General features: G+C 41.5%; 1 protein-coding gene across 1 annotated transcript in view; it reads left to right on the top strand.

Annotated features, from left to right (window-relative positions):
- dlc1 (DLC1 Rho GTPase activating protein) overlaps nucleotides 1-19,148 on the top strand; it is an 85,466-nt gene that overhangs the window by 47,427 nt on the left and 18,891 nt on the right. Inside the window, exons 6-8 of the mRNA XM_086082379.1 lie at nucleotides 15,246-15,317; nucleotides 16,394-16,475; nucleotides 18,464-18,527. Of these exons, the coding sequence (XP_085938505.1) occupies nucleotides 15,246-15,317; nucleotides 16,394-16,475; nucleotides 18,464-18,527 (218 nt within the window). The remainder of the gene's footprint in view (nucleotides 1-15,245; nucleotides 15,318-16,393; nucleotides 16,476-18,463; nucleotides 18,528-19,148) is intronic.

The following is a 19,148-nucleotide window of genomic DNA, read 5'->3' as shown; positions in this document are numbered from 1 at the left end:
ATAACAGGCGGCAGAGTGGACTCATAGCCAGCTTTTACTCATCTGATTCTGGATGTTCGAATCTTGGCTTCCTGTGTGAAGTTCACATGTTCTCCCTGTGCTTATGTGGGTTTTTCTCCAAGTGCCCATAGTTGTGAATGTCAGTTTTTGTTACTGTTTGTGTTGATTGGCTGGCAGCAGGTCCAGGTTGCTTCTTGTCTGACGTCAGCTAGGATAGGCTCCAGCTCACCCACGACCGAGTGAGGACAAGCAGGACAGAAAATGGATGAATGAATGGAAATTCATGCTCATTTTTTAAATCTTGGTTGATGAATGGGTGTGTTCAGTTTGGAAAACCTGACTCGATGCCGTCCGACTTGTTCCGAACAGAATAGGGATTTTTACCATTTGCATCTAGAGCGTCATTCCCAGAATATTTAGTTGGTTTCCGCAAAACCTCCACCTCTTGAATTGATTTGAAAATGTAGTCAGACACACAAACTCCTTCTGTGTTGCAACTGATCGATCACACTTTGCTGTGGCTTGTTTCATTCACTTCCTGTACCTGAAAAAGCAACACTTTTGTATCTTTTTCGGATGCAGTAAAGAATGGCATACAATTCCTTCTTTTCTTCTGTTTTCACAGCCCGGGGTACAACTGCTAAAATTACTATGATCTATTTATTTATTTATTTTATTTTATTTTTACAAAAGGTCTTTCTATGTTCTCCCAAATGCCTTACAATTACCCTCAGGCTCTGCTCTTCCGCCTCTTTCCATCTTCTGTCCTAAAGCAACAAATTCATAATCTCGTTTCGCTACCCATGACTAATATGCTAAACAGGAGCAATAATCTATTCTGTGTGTGTGTGTGTGTGTGTGTGTGTGTGTGTGTGTGTGTGTGTGTGTGTGTGTGTGTGTGTGTGTGTGTGTGTGTGTGTGTGTGTGTGTGTGTGTGTGTGTGTGTGTGTGTGTGTGTGTGTGTGTGTGTGTGTGTGTGTGTGTGTGTGTTCTATGGTGTTTTGAAGAATTTTGAATACTGCTTAAAACTCATAGCTACTGTTCTAAACAATTAGGAATACATACTTGAAAATTCCAGCGATCCGAACTGGATGGCAAATATTATTATAGCGCGCAATACTTGTGTGAAAAGGACTTGTGTCTTGCTGATTTCCAACAAGCATGTCCTTGCACATGTTTTAGTGCCTTCGTGCGTGTGCGTATGTGTGTGTGGAGGTGTAGGTTAACTTTCACATTGTTGACTTTAGCTTTAACACCTAAGTGTTGGCCAGTCATCCTCTCTCATTGTCCGATTGCCAAGGATAAGCCAGAGCCACATATGGTTGTGCTTTATCAGACAATTTAGGAATTCATTGCTCAAAGATCACAGTCACGCTCAAGGAATGGAATTTGTAAAATGAATGACAAATATTACATTGTTGGAGTGAATAAAAAAAATATTTCATCATTAGCTCTCAATAGTTTTTATAGGGTTTGTTTTGAGCAAGAACCCAAAACATATGAAAACCTGATAACTGAGTTGATATCCTTGTAATTGGACAAAAGTTGTATTTATCTTCCTCTGCATTTAATGAGCTATAAAGAAAGTGGTTCACTTAATAGATAATACTGTAGTACTTCAAATGTAAATCTGCAAAGGTCATACAATTTAATATTCGGCTAAAAATTTTGGGAAAAGTACAGTGTGCGTCGTCTAATGTCGCACATAAAACCTCCAAGTTGCGCCTTCATTACACACGAGGCATCCTCGTCTTCTGGAGTAGATTTCACCACAGCGCGCGAGTAGCATAGCATCAACATAAAGCAGACTCGTATGTGGATGGCGGTCAAGTGCACTAAAAGTTGTTAGCCAATAGAAGAAAACCTGATGAATGACCATAATGAAAATTTTGTAGCTGGGTTGATTGCTAACGCTAGCCACTAGCAGCTAGCTTGTAAGGCGCTAAAGTTGTGAGGTGCTATGAAACGGAACTTCTCATATGCACCATATATCGTTATTGTTAACAAAGCGTTAATTTCGCTGTTTCGATATATTATACTGGTTAGTTAGTTAGTTAGTTAGTTAGTTAGTTAGTTTACACTTCCTGTAAAAAAAAAAAAGTATTTTAAGATGTTAGTTAAAATATATACCTGTGTAGGATTTCTGATGGCAACAGTTTGCTTCAATTGAATTCATTTTACATTATCATACATTTTACATTATTTCCTGTAGGAACATTTGTTTGGAAGTCCCAACAAATTCACCAACGGATCCTGTTTAGCATCAGGACCAAACTAATAGCAATAAGTTTTGAAATGTGTGCTTTAAAATCCATGTTTATGTTTTGTAAACGTGCAGACAAGCACATTGTCAAGACACCAGCACTTTAAAAAGCCCATTATCCTCAATTGTTCAGTAAGCATTCCTGCATAGCCCATTTTTGTTACGATAGCTTTCTTTTTCCTTCTTGTGCGGTATTCTAATATAGCATTTCTGCTTCAGTCGCCCACTAGGTCACTTAATAAAGGGATGATTCGCCAAAATGGTTATCTATAAATTAAATAAAAAGTACAAAAAAACTCATGTCCATTGTTTTTGTATATACGTGTGTGTGTGTGTGTGTATATGTGTGTCAGCCCCCATTGTGATGGTGGTCAGTCCATCAAAGCCCGGAGAGGGTGTCGGCAAGGCATTTGGGCCGCTGTCTGCCTCACACTTCCTTTGTTTGTGTACGTGTGCGTTGTGTGTCTGCGTGTGGGTGTGTGTTGGTCTCTCTTGACTTCCTCGTCGCTGTTGTGTGCTCGGAAGCATCTCTCACTGTCTACTGTAGAGGTACTATTTGTGGCGATTCCTGTTTTAGAAGCACACCGTTTACTCACACTGCAGTTAAAATCGTTATCTGAAACTTTGACAGTGAAAGTTTCAGGATTCATTCGTTTGGATTCCAATTTCCCCAAATGGTATTGTATTTAGCAACACACAAGAAAATGACTGATAACTGGTATAATTACTTGCATGTACGTATACGCCTCAAATGTCCTTCAGGGGTCTCAACCTCAACTAAGTCATAATTCTTTTATCTCTTTAGTAAGTCTTTGTTGACATGGCCTTGGGAGTGTGTGTGCATCGGGGTGTGTGCGTGCGTGTGTGTGTGTGTTTGTTGGACTGACATGTCCATCCTCTAACCCTCACCTGACCTCCTTGTTTAAGGTTAGAAAAAGGAGCCTACACCCTGAAGGTGAACCAGAAGGAAGGCTGAAGCATTGGGAAGGGGGATGGGGGCTAGTTGAGCATTTTTCTTATTCTACTTTTCTGCCTTTTACATGTTACGACTCTCTTCTGCACATTAATCTGCAAGACTGGTAGTTTTGAAAGTCATTATTCATGTTCATTTTCCTCCTCCAGACGATTCTCCTGTGTCAGGGGTCAGAGGTGGCACTGCAGAGGTTACAAGCTACAGCTGCCGCTGCACTCAGCAGCAATGAGATGCAAGTAAATACATCTGTAATCAGTGTTGATTTAACATCTGGGATCTCAACACTCAGTCAGACCTTCTTTTGCTTGACAGTGGCCACTTCAATGACAAGTGAATGGAAATAACCCAAAACGTGCCATTAAAGAATTGAGCCATTCCACTATGCTAGCTAATTTGTTCAAATCTAGAAAGATACTTCCCATTGGGAAGTAATGGGGAAAAAAAAAAAAAAAAAAAAAAAAGGTAAAGCCACACCCTTCACTGATGTGTACATACGTGATTCTTATACCTTAATTGAAAAAGGCACGCAATTATAAAAGTGCATAACACTGGCCAGCTTCAACAAAATAGCAGCATTAGCAATAAACTAGCATTAGCATTGTAAACAAGACATCGTTAGCAACGGCTGTTCATGTTGGTCATAGATATACAGTACATACGATATTGGTAGCATTATTCATAATAGAGTCACTATAGCCCCACATTTCTCATTTGAAGTTTCATTTATCATTTGAAGTTTCATTTATCATTCGAAGTTTCATTTTTGGAATGTACGATCAATGAAAAATCCAAAACAGGTGATAATTTGACATGTCGAGCAGAAATGTTGGCCTCTAAACTGTTAGCAAATGATGGGCTTTTTTTTTTCTCGTTGTTTTTTTTTCTTCTGTTTTTTTTTTTTTTCCAGGGGTGAATATTCCAAAAGTCATCAAAGCTTGTGCCTAATTCTCACACTGACGGCGCAGTCGTCACGCCGCTCGTGCGTTTGCCTTCATACTTGTGCGCAATCCACATCGTGTTGTTTTGAAAACGTGCTGCAGTTTCACTCCAAGTTGCGGGTGTCGCTACGGCTGGCTAGGACGCACGCCAAAGAGTGGAGATTCCTCTGCATTTTATGACCAATTCCAGAAGTTGTTTTTCATTTCCGGAACAAGGAACAAAGCGAGAGAGAGAAGAAGAAAAGAGTGGGCTGATATTTGAGTGTCTTAAAAATGCCTCGAGCTTGAATTATACAAATGCATATTGTAACATTTGAAAAGTGATCGACATTTAATGCTAATTTACAACGGTTACAGTCGGCCGCTGTAACCACGTTAAAACACAACAACACCCTGCGTGCTTAGCTTACAAACAGTTTTTGTTTTTGTTTTTTTGCTTACAAACACAGTTGCCTTCATGGAAACTAAGTAAAGTAAAGCTGATTACAGCGTGTGACTAAATGAACCAATTACGAGTGATGCTATGTCTACCATCTACAAGAATTTGTGACGCGCGCGCAGCTGGCTGCGAGCTGCGGCGCTCTTCTCGGCGTAAACCACGTGATGTGTGACGTGAAGTGTAAACTAGGCTTAAGAGTGAAAAGTAATTGATTGGCACTTCGTCGGTCACACCATCTTTCTCTGACAGATTCATCTTCGTTGTCGATTATTCAAAAAATAAAACTGTAAACTCCCCCCTTTAGGTAACATTTAAACATTTTACACATGAAACACTTTACTTGCATGCAAGTGTAAAAAGGAGTTATTGTTTACTCACCCTAAATTTTGATGACTAAATGATGGATGTGGTGACAGACTGAGATAACTGCTTGCACTCGGGAAGTGAGTCACTTCAGATGAAGACATCAATAACACAACTCGCGTTCCGGTACATTCCGTTCTTCTTCTGTTCTTTACTTTTACTGAATGCCGCTCTCACTAGAGCTGAGACAAAGATGTGTAAGCTTTTTTTCTTTTTTTTTAATGGTTGTCATCATGCATTTCCACTCTCCCATCATGACTATTACTGTGTTGGAATCACAAAAACAGCCTGGGGGCGGCTGGGGCTGGGTTGGGGTGGATGGGGGGCGGGGGTGGTCGTGGGGGGGAGCAGGGGCTGTGGACCAGTGGGGTGCCTGGCGGGCCTGCAGTGCCGCGTCCTGCTGCGTTGGGTTGGGGGCGCGGGCCGTGTTGGGGTGGGGGGCGCTCCTGCTCCTGGGTTTGCTCTCCGGCCGGTGGCCCTGGCGGGGCCCGGGGGTCGTCCTTTGGCGCTGCCGCAGCCTGGGGGTCCCTGAGGTGTTGCGCTTGCTCTGTCCTGGCAGGGGTCGACGGCTCCCCTCTTTGGTGGAGATTTTCATGCATGCCAGATCCACCACACCAGCATCTATCGAAACTCAGACACTGATCTGCTTTCTCCTCAGGTCATTGAATCGGTGGAGGCTGGTGTCTGTGGATCTCGCTCGGCTTCGTCTGTCCTTCCTTCCTTTCCTCAGTCTTTCCTTTGGTCTCTTGAGGTCTCCCTGATTTTTTGGATTTGTTGGAATTTAGATGTTTCTGGGGTTGGTGAAGAACTCTGGTTGGTGGCCCGGTGGGTGGTGTCTGGTCGGTGCTGGATTTCACTTTCCTTTGTTTTCTTTGGTCCTTCGTCGGATCTCCTGACGGCGGTGTTCGGTTTAGGTGAACGGTATGGAATTTTTTTTTAATAGGTTTTTGGTGAACTAACAAATACACACACACTCGCACGCACGCACGCACGCACGCACACACGCACGTACACATACACATACACCCACATACAAAACAAAAAGAGCAATGATAATGACATTACCGAATGAACAATGCTGAGCTCTTTAAAAAAAAATAATAATTAAAAAGAAAAAGGAATCACAAAAACACACCCAAAAAAAGTGAAAGCTGGAGTCAGAAGTCTTGTAATGCATGCATTTTTGTCCACAACAATGATACGCCTTATGAGGCTTTTTCTTTTTCATGAAAACTTTCAGGAACTTCAAATTGTATGGTTTAACTATTGATGGCTAGAATTGAAAGATGATAACGTTGTGCTGCCGGTTCATGCTGTTAATACGAGCTTGACGGCTCCTGCCGCCATCGTTTCTAAGCAGGCTCAGTTGACCCATGGCTAGTTGAGGGTAGATCTAAAGTCGAGTTTTGGAGGCGGCGTCTGGGTGGTCGTGTTTTGTAGCTCTGGGATTTGGCCTTGTTTGGTAATCTCCCGTCATCTCTCATTCCTCTCTTTGCTTATTCTCTGTGTCCTTCTCCTGCATCAGCCTGAGCTCCTAGACACAACTATCTCTCCCCACCTGCATCATTTTTTTTTTTACAATGACATTTCATCTATTATACTTTCTTTTTATTTATTTCATCATTATTCTGGGATTACTTTGACTTTGACGTTGTGCTTTAGTACTTGCAGGACAAAATAACTCTAAAGAATTGCCAACACACTGAAATTGCATGTCCTTGAAAATGGGGAGAAAGAATACTGAGAAACTGGGAAAGGCTGTTTTGAATTAGACCAGTTAAAACCAATCCTTTGCACCGCCTTACAAACACGTGCGTCAAAATCGGAAACATATGAAGAGCCAACGTATTTCCCATCCATATGACTCAATGGTGATAAATCAAGTGAAATGATGTGGCCCTTCACCGCCTGCGTTGTTGGGGGGGACTTAAGGTATTTGTTTATTAGTACTGTATGCCATTTACATCTGCAATTTGTTACGCCTTCTTACACACACGCGCGCTCACAAGCGCACGCCAGTGATACATTCATGAATTATTTGTCATAAAACTGTCAAAACTACAACCCAGTTGGATGTAGCACTTGCCAGATCAGTGTCATAATGCACATGTAGCCTAATGACAAAATTCAAGCATATAACATTTGACCCTGATTTAAATTGGGGGGTTTCCACTTTGGTGGGGTTCTAAGGCCATTCTAGTTATTTTCCATGAAACAAGGATGGTTGTGTTTCATTTAGGTTTGTAAGCTTGTTTGTTTCCCAAATAACTCTGCAGGGCGTTTACCACACTATTAAACCATTTCACTACTGATTTAGAAGACACACATTATGGAGCCTGACCACAAGAAGATCAATAAACACAAACTTTTGAAAACAAGTCTCAATATACACGGAAAATGGTTGTCCGTTAAAAAAAAATAAAAAGTTATAATGGTAAAAAGCACATAAATGTATAATCGGGCAGAACATTAAGCCCAAAATCATGTATGTTATGCACCGTACCATTTTTTAAGGTCATGATTCAGGTCACGTTCATTTCTCGCCTTTGTCTCACCGTCATCCACGACATCACCATATTACATAATAGCCCCTGCATTTGATTAAGATCGTTTTTATGATCTTCTACTATTGAAGTCAAGTCAAGAAAATACTGTGGCAATCTTTTACGGGCCACATAAAATGACTTGGATTGCCGGATTTGACGACTGTGATCTAGAGTCTTTAATAAATCCAGCATACATGTTGTTTTGAGACGTGGGGGGAAGCTGGAGGACACCTGACCCACGCAAGCGAGAAAATACAGTACACCCAGAACATCTCAACTATGAGGCAGATGTGCTAGCTACTTGTGCACTGTGCTGCCCCAACACCCCCCCCCCCCCTTTTTTTTTTACTTGTGTAAACAAACATAGGTGATCCCATTCCCCGTGTGTGCTCGTGTTGTACGTGCGTCAAGCGCTCAGATAGGCTGACCTTCGTGCACAAAGGAGCGCCTCTCCCTCTTAATGATATGCAAACCGGACTTCGCCGCCTCCCGGGGAGAGCTGCTTGACATCCACACTGTGCGGCAGCAAGAGCACTTTCGATTTTACACGACAGCAACTCTTAAAAGTATTTGGAAAACTTCATTTGGAGCCCAAGGTCGGCAGGGATGTGTGCCGTGACGCGGCACGATGACAGACAGTGAGTCCCGTTCACGTTTCGTAAAGCCCGGCTTGCTGTTGAGCTGGTCTTCATCAGGTGGAGAGCAGCAGCCGGGCGGGGTGTGAGTGTGGGTGTGAATGTGGGTGGAGCCACGGCACATTTGGCCATTCCTCAAGCTTGAATCACTCCTCTCCCCATTCACATTCCTGCCGTGGACCGCTCCACGCAAGCCGCGCTAGGCGTCGGGAGAAGTGTAAAATTGAGAACTGTACGTTATTTCGCGGCCACGTCGAATGATAATTATGGATGTACTGTGTCCGGTACGGCTTAGAGGACATTTGCTGCCGAATTTATAGTTGGACTTATGTCTGGATTTATCATGAGGGCTTCATTGTAAGTGAGGACCCAAAAGAAGTTCGTCGCTTGTCGGAACACAGTCGGAGGGTTTTTATGCGGACACGCTGAAAATGATACTTAAACGTAAGTTGTTTTTTTTGTTTTGTTTTAACAATTGCAGAAATGTTCTTGTGTATTCTATATATTTTGTGTGTGCATGTATTGTATACTGCATATATTTGGTGGGTTTTGACCATTAAAAAAATTTGTTTAGTTGTTTTGTATTCTGAAAATATGATTACAATACAAACGAAATGTTGGTCCTACTTATAAACTTTACGCTTAGATCTGTGTTACCTTTCTCTAGAACCTCTCACTTAGAACTATATGTGTTTTACCTGTTGTTAATTTATTGAGTCAAATATAACTAATAGTTTTGTCTGTTTGTACAAATAAAATATAGCCTACTACTTTAGTATGGAATGTCCTTTTATGTGCACCTGGCAAAGAGGAACATGACTGATCACTGAGATGTGTGGTTGAGACATAGCCAAGAGCTACTGTAATTTTCCTAAATCTTTCAGACAATGACTATACATATATAACAACCTCCTTTGACACGTTATTTAATGTCTACTAAAGGCCCACAGATGGCAAGTGCCCTTGCCTTTTGCCCCAAAGCCTTTTTGCTAATAAAGGCAGAGGAGATGAGTCTGTATAAAATCCTCTTTTCGGTTGTGCTGCCTGGCTTAACTTGATTTGTGTGCTTTGACTCTTGAGTTAGTACTGTTTTTTAGGCACATGCTTCCTTATCAGATATCTCGGTCTTTGGACCAGGTACAAAAGGCAACAGGTTTGGTTGGAGCAAACTCCAACACACTTGTAGACATCACGGCATCACAGCGCAATATGGCATTGTTTACAGTACTAACAATGAGTGATCTAGCTGTTGAATGTTTCACAAGCTTCAAATCAGGTTTTGGGTTCGATGTCTATGTGATTTAGTGAAAATCAATGATCGCTTAAAAAAAAGAGGGAAAAAACTGAAGGAAACCCGCTTCAGCTTCTCTGCTTTGTGAAACAGGAAGTGAGCTGAGGCCTTATCTGCAGGATTTCACATCCAGCTGGCGCGCGGCTCACATCCCGTGAGAAGACACACATGTGCATTATTGTTGTCACCTCTTTTCTGAAGGAAGCGCCATTCTGGCCGCTGAAGGTGAATGTATCAAGTGGTGGGTCCTGGCTAGGTGGGCTCCCATCTGGCTGTGGAAAGCTTATCATGAGTTTGAATACGCGTAGTCACCTGATCCCCAGCTTTAGCTGCTCTCTGTGTGCATAAATCTATCATCGGGGGAGCTCTGTGTCCATTGGTGTTAACCAACAATGATCCATGCAGCTGTGCTTGTGTGCATGTGTCTCAAAGTGAAAAGGACCATGCTTGTAGCGTCATCCTTTTTTGCATGTGTGTTTGAGGGGCATCGCTTGAGGCAAGCCAGATGGTGATAGTGCTGCCACTGTCTCACTTAGTGAGCAGCAGCCAGATTTTCTCATGGTGCACCAGCTGCCTCGGCCATGAAATGTCTTGAATCCCAATAGACTATCTTTGTCTATAGGTCTACTTGTTGATAGCTTTTTTTTTTAATCACATCCCCTGCCTAGACCCACTTTACAACTCCTCCAGAAGACTGTCTCAGTCCTACAGTTGATAAGACTGCATTTTGGGGTTACGTCGCATTCGGCGCTGCGAGGTCGATTACGTTATTGCAGATAAGCCTCATGACAGTTAGTCGAGCATTCTTTTCAATCTGTCAACTTCAAAGCCTCAGCCCTGGCGATAACTGTATTCAGGCTCTTGACCTCCAGTCCTCCATGTCTGCAACAGAGCCTTTGAGGTTGGGAGGCAGCATCCTTTGTTTGCTAGCCGCTGAACAAAGTCCCACTGGATCTGAGCATTCCGAATTGACCAAGCAAGACCCCGCGGCCTCCTGCGATGGAGGGAAACTTTGGCCGGCAATTGTGAGAATTTCCTGCCACAGGAAAAGAAGAGAAGAGAAGCGGTGAGCAGAGTTGGAATGAGCCCAGGGAGAAGAAGCGTTGAGAATACAGAAAAGAAAAGCAAAGAGAAAACCGCAGTGGTTACATTTAGAATTGGCCAAGAAGTAGCTGGGGAGCAGCTGTGATTCTGACTCAGTGGTTATTCTAAATAAATGTACTGGGAAAATCCACTGGCGATTGTAATGTAATCCCTATTAGCACCAGCATGGCTGTCATTAGTCATGCACTGATAGTCACTCTCATCACTCCCTGCTTCTTTTACCTGCTATATCCACAGGTTCTAGAGTTCTCTTGATGAACTATATCTATATAAGTTTCTCTTAAACCTTTTGATATGATCATTTAGACCAAATGTGTAACAAGGCCAGATCAATTCTAAATCAACCGGAGTTGGGAATAAGGTAAAAAAAGGATGTAGAAACTGTGTTAGTTGTAATAGCAAAGGGTGACCATTTGCAGTCAGGAAACGGCATGCTGTTGTTGCCTTATGTTCCTGCTTGAGCTCCAAGGCTGAAGTCAACTGGGTCAAACTGACACAAGGCTGACAAAGTACTTGTCAACTGACAAGTGTTTTAGACTCCCTTTATCCTCCACACTTTCCTTCATTCCTCATTCATCCTCAAAACCAGTCATCACTACATAAACAAGCTAAATATGAAGTGGAATTTGTCCTGAACGTGCACCTCAGGAATTCTGTGGTCAGTTTTTACCATAACTTTCCCATGAGACATAGTAATTTCCCTGCCGGTTTTGGCCTTGAGTCTGCAGTTCTGCTATGCGTGCTTTCATGTGTTGTACTTCCATCACCTTGGCACATGTAATCAAATGCAACCTTGTTATCAAGGTGCGGAACGTTTCTATTCCTAACGGTGAAATGGTGCTGTAAAACGTTTTATGGCTTTACAGCCGCCGCAACCGTGAAGACGTTTGGTGCGTACACACAATCCCAGAAGCCATTGTTTGCCTTGGCTGCCTCCCCACCTTTTATTTAGCCAGGAACAAACGAAGGCAGGGCCTTATAGGCTGGCGGTCAGCGGCCACTGGAGCGCCACTCGGCTCTCTTCCTGTGAAAGAAGCAGGAAGGGGAAGTGAGGTCGTTCCCTGGCGAGGGCAAAGGAGTTGGGACGGAAGACGGATTAAATTATAGAAGCAAACAAAATATAAATAATCGTGAGGGGTGTCTTGGGATTGCATTTCTGTGACGGAGGTAAATTCTGTTAGCATTTTTATTATTTAGCGAGGTCTATTGCCAGATTCATCAAGCCCCTGTCTGCTTCCTTTTACAAACCAAACATGGAGAAATATTTATATTGTGTCCGTGTCTGACTCTGAAAATGATTATTGCGTGACTCCACATTGTGGTTGCTGTTGTAGTATTTTGTCATTGAGGCTCTGCAAAGTCAATTTGAGCAGCACTAGACACATGGGGGTGTCATCCGATAGCCTCACTCCTAAGCCACTTATTGGATCTTTTCGGGGGGGATTTGGGGGTTGAAACCTAACCATGTGTTTGCATGTCTGATTTGCATGTTAATAGCTTTGACTGTCTTTACAGTGTTTTGTCTTTAAACATGAGGATGGTCCTTGCAAACACACACAAAAATGTTTGTGCATACACAAAGATACAGAACTCAAGAATTCAAGGACTTTTTAGCTCAGTGGTTCTTAACCTTGTGGGAGGTACTGGACCCACCAATTTCCTATGCGCATTCACCAAACCCTTCTTTATTAAAAAAAAAGAAAAAAGATATATTTTTTAAATAAATAAATAATTTTTAAAAATCAAAACATAGGAATAGAGATTACTGGTGAACAAAATGAACAGTGAGTGTAGTCTTTTTATCGAATCTGGCTCTCTCCACCTTGAATTCAGAAAGTCTTGTGTTTTTTGTATTCCTTTAGTTTTGCTAGCTAGCTGGTTGTGTTGGACTAGAATTGCTCAACTTGGTATTGCAAATCATGCAATTAGGACTCTCACTCCCATCAGTCAACTCCACTCTATATTTATAGAGCACTTTAAAACAAGTACAACCACCACCATTTCAATGATAATTTCATCAACAAAAAAATTTCGGCATAATCTTCGTCACAAAGTATTTTTGTCAGACGAAAATGAAACGAAAACTAAAATAGAAGCCATTCATTCAGACGATGACGATAACTAAAATTGACTGACAACTTCGTCAATGACAATGAAAATGAAAACAACACAGTGACAAAAATTTACACAATCCAATCAGAAGGAATGAAACGCCGGTGGGAGAAAATAACTACTCAACTGTTCAGTGTTCACTGCACTTTAATTAATGTTCAGACATGTTTCTATTCATTGTGCAGTTGTAAGATTAATCTCAAGCAATTATGTACTTTTTTATATAGGTGAAAACCAAGTTATATTATTGTCAGTTCAACATATTTCATTGAAACAATTAATAAAGAAACCGTTGTATTAAATGTGTCTTGCGTGTTAAAGCACAGTTACAAATAGATGTGTTATAATTTTCTGTATACAAGTTGAAATGTATGCTGAAGAAAAATGTCGACTAAACTGTCAAAAAAATTGCTCTTTTTTCGTCGACTAAAATTGCTCTATATTTTTGTTGACTAAAATTGGATTAAAACTAAAATACAATCAGATTACTAAATTATGACTAAAACCTCAATTATTTTAAGTCAAAAGACTATAACTAAAATAAAATTATAGTCTTTCTTGTCAAAATTGACACTTCACTATTTCCGTGGAAACAATGAAAACAGTAGAGGCCCTTGAATTGAACCCTGTGGAACACCATATATTCCATTAAACATGTGAATTCATATTGCACAAATTTGTCCGACCACTTACAATAATACAGAGATCACGACATACCATCACAACAACCACAAGTCGACTACTGAGTGCACCAAATTCCCTGCAGCACATATACGCCAAGCCATGTCGCCAAGTGGGGCGTATCAGCATGAACCATTTGAGTCAGGTGTGTGTTGACCTCCAATGAAACCCTAAGACTGACTCACTAAACCCCTGGGGTTTGATCAAACCAAGGTTAAGAACCACTGTTGTAGATATTTGGATGTGTAACCCCCTTTTTTATTACCTCAAAGTACGGCTTTCAACACAGACACGTGCTCACACATCCATTGACACACGGCGTGACAAATATAACACATTGTCAAATAAAATAGGTGTAAAACATACTAGTTAATAAGTTATTTGGCACGTGGGTGCATGCCGGTGTCAGAGTTGTTGCTTCAAGAGCTGTCAGGCCCTGCTGAGGCAAATTGTAGACCCTTGTGTGATCGTGTCACACCTTGTTGTTAGTGGGTTAGTCTGCCGTCTTGGCTTGTTGTTGGTATGCAAATGAGTATATATGGTATAGACCAGAGGCTTTGTAGCAACAGCAGTAGTCTTATAACCTCAATGACTCAAAATCATATTTTTCCTTCCAGCCTGCAGTTGTTAGTCTGACTATTACGACACTTAACATTTGACCTGTTCACTAATATCAATCATCTTGAATAGTGAAATTGTATTCTGAAGATGTTGTTCTTAAATCGCAAAAAACAAAAAACATCTCATGGCTGGTATGTGAACATATAAATTGATGCTTCAAAGGTTGCCTTTTCACATTTTTTGTTTGCTTGATCTTCCGGCACGCTTTAATTTTTAGTCCATACAATCCCACTTTCATCTGAGGTTTTTACCACCGTCCCTTCCTGCCTTTGTAACGCTTGTTTTGTTGACAAGTGTTTCTCATGGCCGTGCTACATTGGAACTGGCTTTCGCAACACTTAAGACGGCATTGTAAAATCAGCTCCTGTCGGCCCAGAGACAGACCCCTGTCTGTCTTATGTCTCTGAAAAACAATTACTGTGGGGGAGATGTAGTCAATTGAGGAGAGGGTGTCGGCAGCCATTTGGCATATGTCGTCTAAATGGCATTTGCAGGTAATTGAGATGCTTGCTACTGTAGTCCATGGTGGAGATCATTCACTCATTTGTACCATTTAGTTTGAATGTGAGCTACGACAATTGGTACTGCTATTTGTGAAAAGACCCCAAGACATCTTTTATTTTTGTCTTTGATAACTTCACTTGTTATAACATGATAGCAATTACTGGCCCATGGGAACTGGTACAAAATAACCTTTTCACAGTTTGAGAGTTTGAGGCGAAAAAGAAAAGTGCCGGTGTTGCGGCTAAAGAGCTTAAGTGGCACACACTTGGTGTGTTAGGAGGTTAACACCATTTGCACGAAGGATGCTTTTGTGCTCCAGATTTTAAACCATGTGAGAGGAGAGTGACCGAGTGTGTGATAGCCAATGAGGTCAACGGGTTCAAATTTGATAAATTGCAAATGTATGAAAGCGCTACATTTTCTATTTGTGTAGAATTGCGCATCCATCCGTTTCCGTTTAAGCGAGCTGGAGCTTTATCTTAGCTGACTTAGGGTTAAGAAATTTGATTGGTAGTGGTTCACACATCTGGTCCAGGCTCAATTCCTGGTTGAAAGCCTCTAGTGATGAGTCCAATTAATCACTCAATCAATCGACCGGACGTTGTAATGGGCTGTGTGAAACAGTATGCCAACAATTAAACTGAACTTTTGTGATGTCATACCAGTTCCATCTGTCATTTTTATTTGCATCCAGTATGTGTATAGCATGAACCATCATTTCTATTTGCTGTGTCACTCAATGTGACAAACCTTTCTTTTGTGTGTTCTTCTGCAGAGATCGAAGCCAAAGAGGCCTGTACCTGGCTCCGAGCAGCAGGCTTCCCACAGTATGCCCAGCTTTATGAAGGTCAGCATCCCCTTACTGATGTGAGAGTAAAGTTGCAATTGTGAGGATTCCGGAAAACATTTTTGACGACTGAAGGGGAAGAGGTTGTAGCACCAGCTATTAAGTTAAGCTATTCTCTTACCAGCGCAGCCAGCAATGTCTGAGTCCCAAACATTAACTTAACTTGGACTATATATTAAACAATGATAACTCAAATAGCCAATGTTAAAAAATTTCCAGCCATTCACTTCCAACTATAGTATGGTATATCTTAGACCTTCCCTTACGTAACTTTGTTAGCAGCCTTTAGTCCATTCCCACTTAACCATGAAAGGTTTTCTATTGGCGAGGAAGACGCATTGTGTTTGCGGAAGGTGATGAAACTATTTTCTTACAACCGTGTGGAGCGAAACCGAGACAAACTGAAAGCCACCAATCTATCACTTTGCGGACTTCACATCTTAGCCCACTACCCACAATTAGGAATTTGTGCCGATGAGATGACACATTTTTCTTCTCTTGTATCCATAGGACAATCTCTTTTGTCTGTCAAGACTTATTGCCCCAGTAAAGATAAGCAAACTGATAGTCCTGTGTCGGTACAGAAAGCTGAAAGTGCCGGTATTCCCTCAATAGTATTTTCTTATCATCACTCCCCTGAGGGTTTGGATGCAAGATTCTCATTTGGGGTTGGGCCAAGACATTCCAACAAGTGCTTGAATGTTAACCCACCGGTATGTTTCCAATACGCAGCTTGTCAGTGTCACAGTGTTGGACCTGCGTGCACTTACTTGCGCAGTGATTTGCCGTTAATGAGGTTGACTCGAGAGCAGAAAGAATTAGGAGGAAGTCGGAGCTGCAAGCTGCGGCGGAGTACCTATTGTCATTCTTCAATCAATCCCTCAGTGCTCCACATACCCCCTGCCTGCTGCCTCTGAAAGCTGCAGCTGGGTTTGTTTGGTCGGATAAGATGCCACTTCCTCTTGTAGCTTTTCATGCGGGCTGTATGGGGGAGAAGGTGGGACGGAAGACCTCGGTGGGTGTTTGAGTGGCTGCTGTTGAGTTTGATCTGAACGCATTGACCTCTCTCCCTTCAGATGCACAGTTTCCCATTGACATCTCCTCAGTCACCAGGGACCACGACTTCCTAGATCGAGATGCCATTGAGGCTCTCTGCAGGTGAGACACATGCCGATACTAATCCTTTCTCCTTTCTCTGATGTTGCTCCTCCACTGCCTCTTTTTCTGCTCTTATCTTTCAGTACTACCCAAATTAAACCATGAGGGTTGGGCTTCAAAAGGAAGCATGGTTTGGGAAGTTACTGAGGGGATGAAAGAATTGCATGATAAGAACATTGCTTTCATTTACCTTCTCTTTTTTTTTGTGTGAATCTGGGAGCCGTCAAACTCAAAGCCCGGGGGGTCAAATTAGGCACACCACATCACTATGTTTCAAACTATAAAAAAAAAAAAAAAAGTGTGTCTATTTCATTTTATTTTTATTTTAGCAAGACAAGAATTCATTTTTACCTTCACTTTTATATAAATATTCAAGGTTTCTCCCAGAAAACTTGCTAAGCCTCGTGGTCAGGAACCGACTGGGAACCAGTTTTAATTTCGCGAACAAAAACTAAACTAAAGTATTTTCATCAGCGGACGAAAACTAGACTAGACGAAAACTCTAATTAATAAGCAATAACTGGGACTAAATCTGTATACATTTTTGATGAAAATGTAGGTCTACTTCACTTAATAAAAAACTGGACTAAAATCTATGAACATTTTAGTTCATGAACAAAAACGAGATGAAAATTGTAAAATCATGTCTCTGCTAATCTGTCACTGTGACACTGTCATGTGACAAATAGTGACCCTCCCCCTTTCAAATCTGCAGCGAGCTTGTGCAACATGCACAAACACATGGGACAGACAGGAGGTGGAATCACAGTGAAAAGCTAAAAAAAAAAAAAAAGAAGAGTCAATTATAGGTCTAACGTAACATTAATCCAACGGTTGTAATGTTCCAACAATAATGTTAATCCGACCGCTAACTAATTCTGGCTAATTTACTAGCTCGTAGGATGGAGCTATAGTAGCTACTTGTTGATGTACTGTAATTGTGTGTGAAGTTGTTTTTTCATCAAAAACTCAAGAGAAAATTTCATGTGAAATACTTTTAGATCCAAAATGTTCAACATTATCTGAAGACAAAAAAATATACAGGGGTAAAATAATTGACGTTGGCAGTTTTTGTTGACTAAAACTAGACGAATAAAACTATGTTTTCTTGGATTAAAAAAAAGACTAAAATACCAGATTTGTAGTCGACTAAAAATGGACTAAATAAAAACGGGATGAGGTTGACTAATTATGATAAAAACTAACAAGCATTGAAACTACTAAAACTGAGACTAAATATAAAAATGAACACTACTGGAAACAAAATTCAGTCTGGATTCGTCAGGGGGTGGGGGGATGCCGATGACAAACAACATGCGAAATTGATTCAACGCTTTGTTTAAGAACGCTTGTTTTGTGGCCACGAAAGTAACAATGGTCACATATAGTAGTATTGTGTCATTTATTAACTCATTCACTGCCAATGACGGCCATAGACGTCAAAGATCGATTTTAACTGGGCTGGCAGTGAATGAGTTAATTAGCAAAGGGGGAGGAGGTGAAAGAGGTTAATGGCCTTTTAATGAAGCCGGGTTCATCAAATTCCAGTTTTCAGTAATAAAGCACAGCAGGTGTGCCTTCATACATCTGGAAGCTATCATATCGATGTCTCCTCCCTCGGCTGCTGCCACCCCACCTCCTCCTGCCAAACTATTCCTCAGTTTCCATCCCTTCATCTCCGCATTGTTACGTGATCTCCTCTAAAAGCTCTCCAGAGGGACCCCGGCACTCTCGCTCCCCTTCACCAGGTGGCCGGGGGATAAGCTTTCTGTCCCCTCCCCAAGATTTCGTAGCCACTTCAGCAGATTACATTCTCTCCCTTTTGCTGTCTCCTTCTCGTTTGTGTCCCGCTCATGTGGGGATTATCCTTCAGCAGTTCATTAGGCATCTTGAGAGCAGACCAGACTCTTTTTTTTCTTATATTTTATGCTACATCCTATGTGACGAATTTTAAATATAACCTATTGCATATTTGTGTTTCCTTGTAGGAGGCTCAAAACGCTCAACAAGTGTGCTCTAATGAGACTGGAGATATCACCGCAAAGGAAAAGGGTGGGTTGAAAGTGCACATGTAGACGCATGATCACTCAATTCTCTACAACCACATTTGCTTTTCATCATCTCAACAATCAGTCTATGTCTGGCCACTGGAGCAAGCTGTGTTTTCTCTTGTCTTTTTGAATGAGCAGCAACTTGTTTGTGTCTAAATCAAAGAAACTGTAAAGGGGCCCCAAGGAAATAAAGCTAAATATTTTGATATATAAATCAAGATGTGGCAGATGTCCCCTTTAAACAGAAATTCAATGAATATAACAAGGTTCTTTCTGTCTTCTTTGTGTGTTTTGTGTAGCACCTGACATAGATGGCCACTTTGAGACAAAAATTGCTGTCTTTCAAGCAAATCAACCTTAATTCCCTAATAGTCTTAAGTGCTACACAGTAACACCCTTGTCCCGTGTGTGGTGCTATTCATTGGGATGACCCTCGGTGTGTCACCTTTCATTTCGGAGTTGGCCAGTCAAAGAGGTCATTTGGCTTCCAAGTGGGATGACAACCAGCTCCTTATACAGCGTAGGAATGCATTGATCCCCCCCCATGGCTCTCTTAAATTCTTGTCTACGCCTTCTGTGTTGTGTTAATAAACTAAAATCATCTTTAGTTGTCACGTGTACT

Source organism: Leptonotus elevatus, chromosome 8 (assembly GCF_054856555.1).
Source record: "Leptonotus elevatus isolate MCC_2025b chromosome 8, RoL_Lele_1.0, whole genome shotgun sequence".
In the NCBI taxonomy this organism is placed as follows: domain Eukaryota; kingdom Metazoa; phylum Chordata; class Actinopteri; order Syngnathiformes; family Syngnathidae; genus Leptonotus; species Leptonotus elevatus.
Note: the sequence above shows the minus strand (reverse complement) of the source record. Positions and strands in the feature narration are given on the sequence as shown.